The sequence below is a fragment of the Leptinotarsa decemlineata genome, unplaced genomic scaffold (genome assembly GCF_025532065.1).
Source record: "Leptinotarsa decemlineata unplaced genomic scaffold, Ldec_3_MD MMD2_tig00026340_RagTag_RagTag, whole genome shotgun sequence".
NCBI lineage: Eukaryota > Metazoa > Arthropoda > Insecta > Coleoptera > Chrysomelidae > Leptinotarsa > Leptinotarsa decemlineata.
The window spans coordinates 16,789,910-16,804,411 of NW_027412694.1; the positions used below are offsets into that span (position 1 = coordinate 16,789,910).

General features: G+C 34.5%; 1 protein-coding gene across 1 annotated transcript in view; it reads left to right on the forward strand.

Moving 5' to 3' along the window:
* LOC111512328 (juvenile hormone esterase) overlaps positions 1-14,502 on the forward strand; it is a 49,580-nt gene that overhangs the window by 13,428 nt on the left and 21,650 nt on the right. The window contains exons 2-7 of the mRNA XM_074183681.1: positions 1,315-1,455; positions 3,570-3,725; positions 4,639-4,792; positions 6,689-6,874; positions 11,682-11,872; positions 13,695-13,884. Coding sequence (XP_074039782.1) covers positions 1,315-1,455; positions 3,570-3,725; positions 4,639-4,792; positions 6,689-6,874; positions 11,682-11,872; positions 13,695-13,884 — 1,018 coding nt within the window. The remainder of the gene's footprint in view (positions 1-1,314; positions 1,456-3,569; positions 3,726-4,638; positions 4,793-6,688; positions 6,875-11,681; positions 11,873-13,694; positions 13,885-14,502) is intronic.

Genomic DNA, 14,502 nt, shown 5'->3' on the forward strand with positions numbered 1-14,502 from the left:
TCGCAAAGGGCAGAGGCAGAGCAATTTCTTGCAGATTTGGGAATCCTTTTTATGATGTGACTGGATCGTTTCAATGAGGACAATTTTTCATGAAACGTAGTATAAAATGACGCATCTTTATTAGAATGAGGCAACAGAACAGAATCGACAGCTTGTGTGAAAGCTGATTCATTCAGAAAGGATTCTGTATCAGAAATTTTATGAACTCTACCATCATGAATTTTGAGACCTTTCGTTGTTTTAAAGGTTTCTTCACAAATTTTACAGAATTTGTTATCAAGAGAAATGCCATCGTTAGCAGTCATTGAAATGAATGATATACAACTACGGTTTGAAATGAGCAAAATATGTGTTTTATATTATTATATCAACTGAATTATTATTTTCTATGAATATTCTGAAGGCATGTATATATTTCAAGAATATTCTATGAATATTTCGAATATATACGTTCGTTTTATGATATAGAGGAAATATTTCATGAATATCTGGTGCTGTGTCGGTTCGTTATCTACAACGGAAGATATGATAAATTCAGGGCCTGATGAAATACCTTCAGTCGTGATAAAGAACTACTTGAGTGTATTGTTACATCCACTACGAATCATTTTCAGTCTCTTTCTGAAGACGGCAGATTTTTCAGAAGTTTGGAGTATTTCTAAAGTTTGTCCAATTCATAAAGCGCAGGATCGAAACGTTATAAGTAACTACTACTACTTAATTCTTAGTAACTTTACGGAGATCTTGGAGGTGATTATGTACAACCGCATTTACCTGTTAACTAAATATGTTATTTCAGATTATCAACATGGTTTCATGAATTATAGATCCACAATTAGTAACTTGGCTTTTTTGATAACTTTCATGTGTAACACTGAACACAAGGAGGCAGGTTGATGTGAATGATGAAATATATTTCATGAAATTATGACTTGATCAAAGGAAGCAGTATGTCTACTATAATGGTTGTAACAGCAGTTGAGTACTTCAAATGACTGGTGCCGTCACAACTGTGTCAAATATTTTCAAATGAAAAATTGTATCATTCACCAGAGAATTCAATATGATAAAATTTGCATACAGTGTCGATGAAACTATCTTAGATAGTACTAACACTATCAGAGATCAAGGTGTTTTCATATTGATTACCAATTCACTTTCAATAATCACAATATTTCTATTATCAACTCAGCCTATCGCTATTGAGGTTTCATTTTCAGAAAATGTAATAATTCCAATGATATATTACTTCTCACTCACCCTTCATTTCATTCAGTGAATTTATGAGAAAACAGTAGAAATTTATATTTTCAGACAAATGAAGATGGTTTGGTAGTTCATCTCCCAAAAGGAGCAATCAGAGGTCGAACCCGCACAAGTGCTAATGGAAGTGAATATTATTCGTTCCAGGATATTCCGTTTGCAGCACCACCAACAGGCGAGAATAGATTTAAGGTAGGGAAAAATTGAATTATTTCCTTTCATGCCTTTTTTGTGATTTCCACCTCACTTCGAATATGACATGAAGCATTGGGATATAAATATCGCTGAAACCAATTCATAAAATTAGTTATTCGAAAGTGAAAAAAATTTTTCATCATCAGTGCTACTTGCAGCAAAATCGACAAAAACCCTTTTGAGTTATTATTGAACAAACAATATTATTATTTATACTGAAATCACCTGAAATCAATGACATCATTCAAGAGACACCCTGTATATGTTGAAGATACATTTCTCGTGATTTATTTTGATACAATCTTCGAATATACTTCGAATATACATTGTGTCTCGCACATACTTCAGATTGACGTGCCCCATTTGTTCATGCCAAAGTTTGAGACTATCACTTGTTAATACATTGCATTCAGTTTTGTCAAATTTCATGAGCATCTTGAACATATTACCTCGTTTCAAACCCACACAGGATAGTTCACCAGCAGCATTGCGAAATTCACATCTGTCTCTTTGAGCAGTCATAACGAAACCTTTGTCAGTTATTTTTCCGATAGATAACAAATTTCTCCTCAGCTCTGGTATGAATAGGACGTCTGCGATTACCTTGTCCTTCCAAACACCATCAATATTTACTTTCACGTTGATATCACCAATAGCTGTCTCTTTTACGAGTTTATTGTCTGCAACTCGAACAGAAATTTCATCTGAAACTGTTTTCAGGTTGTGAAACCATTCTTTTCTAAATGACATATGTGCACTTGTGCTAGTATCAGCCAACCATATGTCTTCTTCATTTTCTTCATTCTCAACCCAATCTTCTACATCAGTTGGTAGATCACAAATGAGAACTTTTTTGGAAAGTTCGCTGATTGAATGGGATTTATCAAATTCCTTTTTTTTTCGGCTCGGACACTCTCTCCACCAATGACCTAACTGCTTGCAACATCCGCATTTCGTTTTCTGTTTCAATTCTTGGATGTTTGATTTTCTAGTGGAATTTTTCGGATCGTGACGTATTTTCATGGATTGAATTTGGAGTGCAAGACTGTGATCCGTGTTATCTGAAACAGATAACTTCTGCTCCTCTTTCAGAAGTCTAGCTATGAGATCTGAGAGAGTGTGTTTACAGGAATCAACTGAATCCCATGCAGTCATTAGCATTGCAAATTTGGGTGGATGATTTTTGAAATAACAGCAAAATCTGATATATCTTCACCCATATCTTTCAACTGCTTTACTATGGATTCAACTTCGGCAATGAAATTGGCAATACTTTGAGTTTTGGACATATTAGGCTCGAAGAATTTCTGATACATATGTTTTGATACTTCAGTCTTTTGCTCGAGTACCATAATCAGTTTCTTCCACATCTCATCGGTAGTTTGGCAGTTAACTAGACAATTCAACTGATCTTCATTGATAGATGATAGAAATATAACCATAGCTTGGTTATTTTTCTTCTCCCATTTCTTCACTTCATCAGCATTTAAGGTACTTGAGGCAGGTTTTTATTCGGTTACTATATCCATCAACTCATTGGCTCTCAACACAATGGAAACACTGAATTTCCACAACTGAAAATTGGTACCATCGAACTTCACAATTCTTGCAGTCTCAGTTTGAGCCATGTTCAGCAATTGAGTTGTCAATGTCTGAATAATAATGCAGCTCATTATTTTCGTAGAAAATGCAGAAAATACTTTATACTTTCTTCAGATATGCAGAGCAAGGTACTCTGGGCCCATAACCTGTTGTAGAAACTAATTCAACACAGAGTACTTTTTATATGAAAGATAATATTCTGGGCGAATTTCAACTACTGAATAAACATTAACTTTATTTATAGCAACTATACATAATTTTTTTTAATCAATAGAACATAAATAAACAAGGACAAAACATAATCACTTAATGAAATCTAATTCAACAGATATTTGTGTTATTTTATTTTGTTCGTGAAATTGGTCAACTCGCTACGCTCGTAGCGTAGATGCAATATCATGAAAAACTATTCGACAGAATTTTGATAATGAATGTTCACCTACGTTCCAAATACACTCAATGAATATATAAACTATGTCATAATCAACGAATGTTGTTCTGGTTTTCAGGTTCCAAAACCACCCAGATCCTGGAAGGGTATATTGAATACAACAGATAATGTCAAAGAATGCATGGCAAATATGCAATTTCTTGATGGATCTATCAATCACCTTGGGAATACACAATCAGAAGACTGTTTGTATTTGAATGTATACACACCAGTGGTAAGGATTCCATGAAATATATAATAGAATAGAATTTGTTCGTCAATGAAAATTTCACAATTGCTTTACATTACATGGCACTTATACAATTTTATCAGACTAGTCAAACCTGAGCACTATGTCATACAGTGCATTTCTTTAATGTCCCCCTCTTTTATTTTTTTAACGAGTCAACTCACCGACTGGGCATCATCTGAAAAAAAAAATGGAAAGAGGGTGTCGTGACACATCTTTTTGAAGCTCCTGACGAATGCTTCACAATCCTAGGATATAATGTCAATATCTTCAACATAGCATAATAATAATGATACTTCATTTTCTTAGTGACATGCATAAACTAGTATAGATATTTCCAAAAATACAGTAGAAAATTAACTGAAAAAACAGAATTAAAACTAAGATTGGATCCCTTTTCAGGTGTGGAATCCATATTTCGAAAGGTATTATAATTTCTATGACATTGCTTGATTGCTTTCAAAAGTTGATTTAATGATTTAATTTTAGCCAAAAGTTTATTGAACAAACTCTACCCAGTCACAATGGGTGACCTAAATAAAACCATAGTCTTCGAAAATGGCACATGTATCAATAGCGTCAATTTGTTAATTAGTTTTGGAATAATTTGGATCACAAAGAACGAAAATAGACACTTCAAATATAAACAAACATGGCAGGGTTGAAATTTGATGAGTTTTGAAAACATATATACAACTAAAGGCACGAAAGAAACCAGCGTTACATCAAGCCAATTTCATCAATTGTTTCTTCGTCAAAACTGACATCATGTTTCTGAATAGATAGCTGACATAGTTAAGTTTAGAAATGACTGACTGATAGTGTCAATTTTTAATTCCCCTTTTGAAATATTCAACATTCCATATTTTCAAATTAGTTATGTATTTTGTTGTTTCAGAAACCTGGAAGTATTGACTCGTTACCAGTTTTTGTCTTCATACATGGAGGAAAATTCCTCTTTGGAAATGGCTGGTTTTCATCATTTGGACCAAAATATCTAGTGGATCACAATATTATTGTAGTGACAATGAATTATCGTCTAGGAGCATTCGGTAAGTTTATTGTGTGAGATGAATACCCATAAGTAAAAAAGATCAGTTCAGTGAACTGTAACACGAGAACGAAAATAAAATAAACTATGAAGCATAAAACGAAACAGGTGTTGATTGCTATCAATGTTTCAGTGACTGATTTCCCAATATGTTAAATATTTACGTTTATTTAGATATAGTGAAATCTTCTGAAAATTCCACATCAATAACAATATTAACTCAATTCAAATCGCGTGTACTGCGCGTATTTTCAACTCTTGATTGTCCATAGCTTCATTGTAATTCACTTGTCTGAATTTTTTCTGTAGTTGACAAAATACGACCACTGGATTCTATATGAATTTTATTGACATTATTGTGAAACTGTCAGTAGACTTCATCAGAATTGAATGAACATAAATATCTATTCGAATGAACAATTCATAAATATTGAATTAAGATAGCAATCAGCGTTCAACTTGTTATTTGCTTCTCAGCTAATTTGATTTCCATAGTTGAAGTACAGTTCTTTTATTTCATGAATTTTTTGGTGAGTTCACATATAAATTCGTAAATAAAATTTTAATGGGTATTTCATTGCTGAAATTCTGTTTCATTCATCAACTGCTATGGAAACGTTTTCGACATTGTACAATTCACAACAATGACCCTGTATTTGTTTCCTAGAATCACCAGTCCAGACTATTCAAAACTTTCAACAATAACGTCTAATATAGAAGAAACAGAATTATCAATAACAATTCCCAGTTTCAATAAAATACTTTTTTTATTTTTATATTCTTGAAGCTACCGCTTTCGTCTCTCTCATTTGGAGGAATTCAAAATCCTAGTTTTTCATTTATAACTAGCGGACCCGGCGAACATTCTTCGGCCTAACAGTCAATGAATGAGCAAATTTGAAATTTTGAAATTGATACAAATTATTTAGTATAATGATATAAATGGAAATTGCTAGTAAGACTGCTATCTACAGTAAAGCACCCTGTGATATACATGTGAGCTATCAGTTGCGTTTTATTACAACAAGTTACTATCATCACTGGTGTTTTGCGTCTTTCATCATTATTATTATTATTTTTATTGAATAAATATCATATTTCTATACTTATTTTTCTGTTTCCGATGGAGACAAATTCGAAAACGAAAAAATCATAACAATTGGTCCTGCTGCTTTTGAGTTCTTTATTATGCTGAAGTATGAGCTAGTCAGGCCCTATCCCCCGAAGCCCCCATAAATTCGGGAGGGCGCGCCAGCATATTGAACCAACGACCTCTCCCCACAACGTGCTTTTATCATTATCATCATATTATATTCCTATCCTTTCATAATCCTATTTCCGAAAAAACAAATCTTTTATTATTATTATTATTTATTTTCCCATATTCACCCACCTTTTGAACCTTCTCTGGACTTCCACAAATAATTCGAGACTAACGAACATATTAGGTCATACGGACGTCATGTAATGGGGCGAAAATCCTGTTTACTAAATTTGTAACTAGAAAAACTCTTGCTCATGACCGACAGATTTTGCTTTCTTCAGAAATTCACATTGTCGGTGAAAATGAAAAAGTAAATTGCCAAATAATTGATTTCCTGAAAATAGCCAATCTCTCTTGAAAATATCCCTTTTTGTCTTATATGACAGAGACTTATTTTATGAACATAATATAAACATCCCTGATAAATTGTGAATTCGTTAACCATCAATTCTTGTTCAATTAAATGAAAGTTATTAATTTCCTTTAGCAAAACAGAACATTTGGTAGATTACAAACTGGAATATATCAAAAATTTGTGTGAATTGTCGAGGTAGAAATAGAAACATTGATGAGTGATTCGCTATTACACATGAATAATTTAGAAGTCATATATTGGAATTTGTTATTTCTTAGGATTTCTCGCTACCACAGATGGCATAATTCCTGGAAATTTGGGTCTGAAAGATCAAAATTTCGCCTTGAAATGGGTTCAAGAAAATATACATCTCTTTGGAGGAAATCCCAAAAAAGTAACCATTGGTGGCCAAAGTGCGGGAGGTGTTTCAGCAGGTTATCACGTAGTGAGTCAACAAAGTAAAGGTGAGTGTATACAGGTCGCTTCATTGTGAAAGAATTGTTTCCTCTCGAGAATACATGGTAAAAATTTGGTCAGACAAACCGGAATTTCCGATTGTTTTGCACGAAATTAGTGTTGAATTGAAACACATCGCAGTGAAGACAGGAGATTTGGATGAAACTTGTCACTGGTCTACTTCATATCCTGAATATGGCTTGGTGAATGTTTAGGTCAACAGAAACTATCAGACAAAGTCTAAGGTCAGCTGCGGACCCAAGAAAACCTTCAGCAACAGCTGAGGATTCCTTCTAGCTGGGGTCGGTCTACGAGTACATTGGAATCACGAAAATGTGGGAACTTGTGTCTCTAAACTAAACACAAGAGAAACTGTTAACACCGACAAATTAGAAACGAACCAATTTGTCCTTCTTCGACAATATTCAGCTAAAAGGGTTGGGGAGCTGGACTCCATCCTGATTGAAATGAAGACGCTAGATCAATACCGACAAATTAGCTGCAGCTGAACATGCTCTTGAAGAAGAATGCACCCACATCATCTCATTCAAAGATAAAACTCAAAATTACTATCCAAGAGTATACAGAATGGGGCACCTCATAACACACGGTACCTGTAAACCAAACCATTAATTTTTGTGAAAAGTCGTTCATTTCATTATACGTATATTGATTGAGGCTATGAAGCTAATTTACAGAGTGGCTAAAAAAAAGAGACATATCAAAGTTATGTTTTCAAATGGAACACTATGTATTCGGATATACTTTTGAATAGGTCAGAAAAAAACTTTTCCATTATTTTTGTGGACTTTCTCGAAAAACTTTCAAACATCCTCATTTGAAAAAAAGTATTGTTTGATATTGTTATTATTAAAACATCATGACTGAGTGCACATGATATGTACTCATATATTCGAATTGTTTTCGAATTTTTCTTAAAATAAATTTTTTTGGAAGCACACAATATGGAATCTCGCAATGTTTCAATACTTTTGGATGAAGTTGATCTCGATGATAGTCTATTTTTTGTATAACAAAGTATTCAATTCATTCATTACACAATGAAACATATACAAATATTCTGATACTATTTGACATTAACAATCTGGTAGCAGATCTCATCTGAACTTTTTGTGATTGGAAAACAATATTTTTTGTCTATAAACTGCTGCTGATTGAAAAACTCTCGAACAACATTACTCTACTTCTTGATTCACAAAAAATAAATAAATTGGAATTCAGATGTACTTTTCCATTAATTTAGTGGACTGAACTTTCTCGGTATATGGTATAAAAAGCATTGCTTCCCTAACATGAGGTTCGCGTTTGCAGTTCAATATTTCTTAATTCAGGCTACTAATTTAGGCTACAAATTACGGCTACTATCTGTTTCAATAACCCAATCTTATTGATTGTGAAAAAAAACGTATCAAAAACGTCAACGAATTCGTCAATAATCATGTTCAAAAATATTATGAGAAGACATATCATTATTATTATATTATTCGAAATGGAGGCGGCAAAGTATAAAAATTGGATACGTTTCTTCTCAACATGTGTTAGGAATCACACGTTGGAAGGTAAGACCTTGTTTTTCCTTAGCCCACACAAGTTTCGACTTCTGAGGGTTGTCGTTCATAGGGGTGTGACAGCTGATTAACGGAAAAAATATTCAACAAATATCTATTCTTTGAGGACAAAGCACAATCACAAATCCTCAAGGTGTTCTCAGAGCAATGCCTGTGCGAAAGTAGCGATTCACATTGGATTTGAATCGCTGGAGATTAAATCCGTTTGGGAAAACCTTATCACGGAGTTTTTTTCACATAAACGCAGTTGTTCTCCAGATGACAGAAATCCCTAATTTATATCTCTACAAACTATATTTTACCACGTTCTGACTCATTAATCACTTTCTACATAGAAACGAAATTCAAATTAACAACGAAGTCACAAAAACTCGTTGTCGGTATTATTTATGTCTATTTTTTGTGAGGAACTGATTACTTGTGATATCAGACGGGCGAGTTAGTATGAATCGTATTTTCAACTTATTCAAACATTGGGTGGTATGAATAAAAATGAGTATTAAGTTTATATTATAAATTTTGGAGTGAATACTCTACGTGGTATGAATAAAAAACCGAAGCAGATACTCGGCTTGAGTAGGTACTTTTATGTACAGTTTGTTGAGAGAATATTCTTATTTTTGGTATGAATAAAAATATCTGTATGCTCGTTAGGCTGAGAATGTACTTCATGAATTTGGAGTGTAATAGTTATAGTATTTCCAATACCAATTGGAACAGCACAGAGAAGGAATTCCCGCCTCGACATAGGCTTCGGCATATTATTTTTCAGTGGTAGTTTTTCAGTAACAAACATAGCAATTGATCACCCCATGAAAAAGTTATTTCATCTGAATTTGTCCACCATTGAAAACTTGGAAAATTATCGTAGTTGATTTCTGAGTCGAAAACTCTAAAATACAATGAAAACGCAAATAATCACATCGAATTATTGTCAAACATATCTTTACAAAATAATAGGGGCCAACAAAATTGCTATAAAAATGAAAATTCTTCTTCGCTATAACGATCGGATTTATGGAACTTTGCACATAATATTTGTTCCCTTCCTTTATAACGTGGGCCACACAGTTCTTCCACACATCACTATTACCTACTTCATTCACCACTCGCCTTATATTATCAAGCACCACAGCATTCAAAGTCGGTGACTGATTACATTTCCGTAAGCTTTTTTTCATTGTGGCCCAAACCATTTCAATTGGATTGAACACAAAATAAATATGGAGGCAAACGTAAGAGAATATGACAACATGTTTCACATGTTTTTGAAATTACGTTGTTTTATGGTCGCAAGTAATAACTTTTCCGTTGGAATCTCTTCGGGTATTTCTATGTCATGATTTCGCATGAAATCAACAATATCTGCTTTTTTTGTGTTGTTGTGTTTGGTATTGTAGTCAATAACCGAGAATGATACGAAGCATTATTCATAACAATAACCGAGAATATTTGGGAGAAGCTGCTCACTGAACCAGGTTTTGAATAAAGCCGCAGTCATATCTTCGTAGTAGTCAGCAGACGAATCACAATACTTGGTTTCGTCTACCCAGCCATATTTGACAATATCATAAGTATCAAACCAAGTTTCGTCGGGGTAGATTATATGTCTGCTGGATTCTCGGTAGCTTTTCATTCGCCTCAAATATTCTTGTCGGAGTTGAACAATGCGAACAATGCGACGAAACTTGGTTTGACACCTATGATGTTATCAAATATGGCTGGGTAGGCGAAAACCAGTATTGTGCTTTGAACACACCTTCTTCAAGGGGAAAACGTGTTATAATTTTGCATGCCGGGTTGAAAGTGGTTTCGTACCTAATGCTTTGCTTCTGTCGGACAAAAATATAAAAGATTCGTCTGCTGATTACCACGAAAATATGACTGCGGCTTTATTCAAAACCTGGTACAGTGAGCAGCTTCTCCCAAATATTCCTCCAAACTCGGTTATTGTTATGAATAACGCTTCGTATCATTCTTGGTTATTGACTACCAAATACCAAACAATAACACGAAAAAAGCAGATACTGTTGATTTCATGCAAAATCATGACATGGAATTACCTGAAAAATTCCAACGAAAAAGGTATTACTGGCAACCAAAAAACAACGTCATTTCAAAAAAGAGTATGTTACTGATTCGATGTGTGAAACATGTGGTCATATTCTTTTACGTTTACGTTTCTTTTACTATTGTCTGTTCAATCCAATTGAAATGGTTTGTGCCACAATCAAAGGAAGCTTGCGGAAATGTAATCAGTCACTGACTTTGAATGCTGTAGTGCTTGCCAATATAAGGCGAGTGGTTAATGAAGTAGGTAATACTGATGTGTGGAAGAACTGTGTGGCTCACGTTATAAAAGAAGGAAACAAAATAAATATTATGTGTGAAATTCCATAAATTCGATCGTTATTCAACCCAATGATGATTCCACCTCATCCGAATATAGCGAAGAAGAATTTTGATTTTTCTAGCTATTGTTTTGGCATCTATTATTCTGTAAATATATGTTTGACAAGAATTCGGTGTGATTATTTGTGTTTCCATTTTATTTCAGAGTTTTCGACTCGCGAATCAACTACCTTAAATTTCGAAGTTTTTCATAATTACCCATGGTGGAAAAATTAAGTTGAGATAACTTTTTCATGGGGTGATCAATTGCTATGATTGAAAGAATAAGTAACTGAAAAACTACCTCTGTCTATGTCGAGGCGGGAATTCCTTCTCTGTGCTGTTCCAATTGGTATTGGTAATACTATACAAAGTCATACTTTATGCTCATACTCATGAGAAAATACTCGTAGTTTATACTCCGGTATTATTCATTCCACTCATTTTCATGTTACTGTTGGTTAGATCCGAACTGTGAAATATTCACTACGTATTGTCGTATCCGCAAGCTTGTTGATCGTATCAGCTCGCACAGTTCGTAGGGGGACGACAACCAAATAAATTTTATTACCATTCTCTCTAACATACTATAATGAATCTAAAGAAATGAACTTTAAATGTTAAAGCCAGTCTCGGAAATACCTACACAGTAATGAGCGGACTGACGCCTACCAGAAAACAACTACTCCACTGGCTAATACCACGAACGTCGTTGGATCATATCCGACAAGCGTCAGTGCAGGAATCTTTACAGAAAATTTCCTACATACTATAATATGTGTATAGATTTTATTTTTCAATATCAATATTCACTGTTGTTAACAAAATATTTCAGGATTATTCAGTAGTGCTATTTTGCAAAGTGGTTCTTCAATACATACATGGGGTTTCCAGACGAATTCGGATGGATATGCTTTCAAACTGGGAAATATTTTGGATAATACCCTTGGCTATACGAATTCTAGTAAACTATTGTCAGTCTTGTTGAAAGCTTCAGCAAATGACATTTCTGCAGCTTCAGTGAAGGTGAGTAGGGTAGCTGCTACTTGCTTTTCAAAACAGTTGAGAAAATATTTCATATCGTACACGAGCTACTATCATCGCACAAGAGGAACCATATATCATTCTCTTGAAACGAAATCTATTTGACATTACTGAAAAATAACTAGTAAGAAGAAGTTTCGTCACAAGAAAGAAAATTCAACTCAGATGAATGAAAAAAAACAGTGAGAGTAAAAAAGTATAAAGTATAGATAACACAAACATCCGAAAGAAAATTTTGGTTGAATTGAATTATGTGAAAACATTTCGAGAGTTCTAACAGGAACCGTCAGTTTCAAATCTTCCTAACACAACTGGAAGCCCAAACTGAGATCTCTTTGAAGTTTCCACAATTTGTGGATTGATTGGTCGTTCGGTAGCAAATCGGTTCCACTCAGAGCAGTATATATACTCGGCAAAATACAGCTGCCCCTCGTTTCAAGGTTCAATTACCATACCTCTAACTACAGTTTTAAAGAACTCTATCAGTAGATGGTGTTTTCAGGTGATTAAAAGTCAGTGTAAGTAAATCGATACTTCCCTACAGGTCGGTCGGTAGCCGACACAAACTGAAAGTTACTTCTTTGCATGATCTACACATCCATGTATAGAGTTACTTATTTCCAAATTGATTAATCCTTCCTTTCTTTGGAAGATTATCTCATCCATTTTTTTGTATCAGATGGAGTAGTAGAAAGCCAAAAACTTTCTTTCCCAAAAAATTAATCACTCCTAAAAATATAACCCTTTCAAATCATTCATTTACTTATTTGAATAAATCCAAGCCAAAGCAATCTTGTTTAACCCTTCGTTAGTGTTCTGGGGTACAACATTGCCCAGAACTGCAAGTCACAGCTCTCAGATCAAAACAAATTGAACTACCGACCTCTAGTGCTTAGTAGCTGTAGTTGAAACATATTCTTCCAGGTACTACACACTCTCATCTCTCTCCAACGTCTCAATTTTATTGTAAGCGAGACATCTTAAAAGTCAGTCAGGGTACGACATACCCCGGAACACTTTTAATGTAACTGTTCGACGTGGGTGCTTTGTTTACTCACTCAAATCGACCGCCGTGTTGATCGGTGGTTCAAGTCCCAGGCTGAATGATCGATTTCCACTTGCTATCATCCAACCCGTATTAGGAATCACACTTCGAAAGGTAAGACCTCGTTAATCCTTAGCTGCACAAGTTTCTACTTCTGAGGGTTGGCGTTCGTAAGGGTGCGACTGCTGGTTAACGGCACAGACTTTAAACATATTCCAGAAAGTATATCAACAATAAAAATAAAAGCGAATTGTATGTATCCAAAATGTAACAGTGATCACTTCAATCAGATTACTTACCAATTTCAACAACAATCGGTAGTCAAGCGGTTCGGCGTGGGTGATTTGTTCACTCACTCGAATTGACTGCCGTGTTGGTCGGTGGTTCAAGCCCCAGTCTGAACGATCGATCTTCACTTGCTATCGTCCAACCCGTGTTAGGAATCACACGTTGAAAGGTAAGACCTCGTTAATCCTTAGCTCGCACAAGTTTCGATTTCTGAGGGTTGTAGTTCGTAGGGGTGCGACAGCTGGTTAACGGAAAAACAGATTTTTAAACAGATAAGATAGTCCTGGAAAATATTTCCATCTTCAACAATGAAGTGAATTGAATTTTCTGATCGAACTGAAATGAAATTACAAAATTTGTTTTTTTCACAGCCAACGACAGAAATCATGACAACACTTTCTGGTTTGAAATGAGAATTGAAGACGAATATTCAAAATTCAAGGTACGCTCATTCATATTCTTACATTTCAGGTTTTAAATGATGAGAATACAGATGGAGTCGCGATAATGGATTTGATGTGGGCACCGATAATAGAAGACAAAAGTTTGGATGACACTTTCATATCTGATCCAATGTATGGTATGCTACAAGACGGAAAATTCAACAAAGTTCCTATCCTAATTGGTTTCACCAGCGAGGAATCGTTATTATTTGTACGAGGTGAGACTAGATAATATTCACAATATAATTAATAAAAGAAATAAAATTTCACTCACATGGAACAAGACATCCTCACTGCTAGACATATCCGATGTTTTGTCGCATCGGCTCTTCAGCAGCAAATAATACGGATGACATTATAAGAAAAAACACTCAATTAGTTCATAATTACGACATTTTATCACGAAATGGGTTGAATCCACATATGTCATCGATGACAGTACGTAAATAACATTCATTTACTTATTTGAATAAATCCAAGCCAAAGCAATCTTGTTTAACCTTTCGTTAGTGTTCTGGGGTACACCATTGCCCAGAACTGCAAGTCACAGCTCTCAAATCAAAACGAATTGAACTACCGACCTCTAGTGCTTAATAGCTGTAGTTGAAACATATTCTTCCAGGTACTACACACTCTCATCTCTCTCCAACATCTCAATTGTAAGCGAGACATCTTAAAAGTCAGTCAGGGTACGACATATCCCGGAACACTTTTAATGTAACTATTTGTGTTATAAAGTTTCAAGGTGAATTTCTTATTTGAAATAATATTCTGCAAAATATTGTTAACAATTTTCATGAATATTTCAGGAGTTTTACTAAAATTGTGAAATGTCT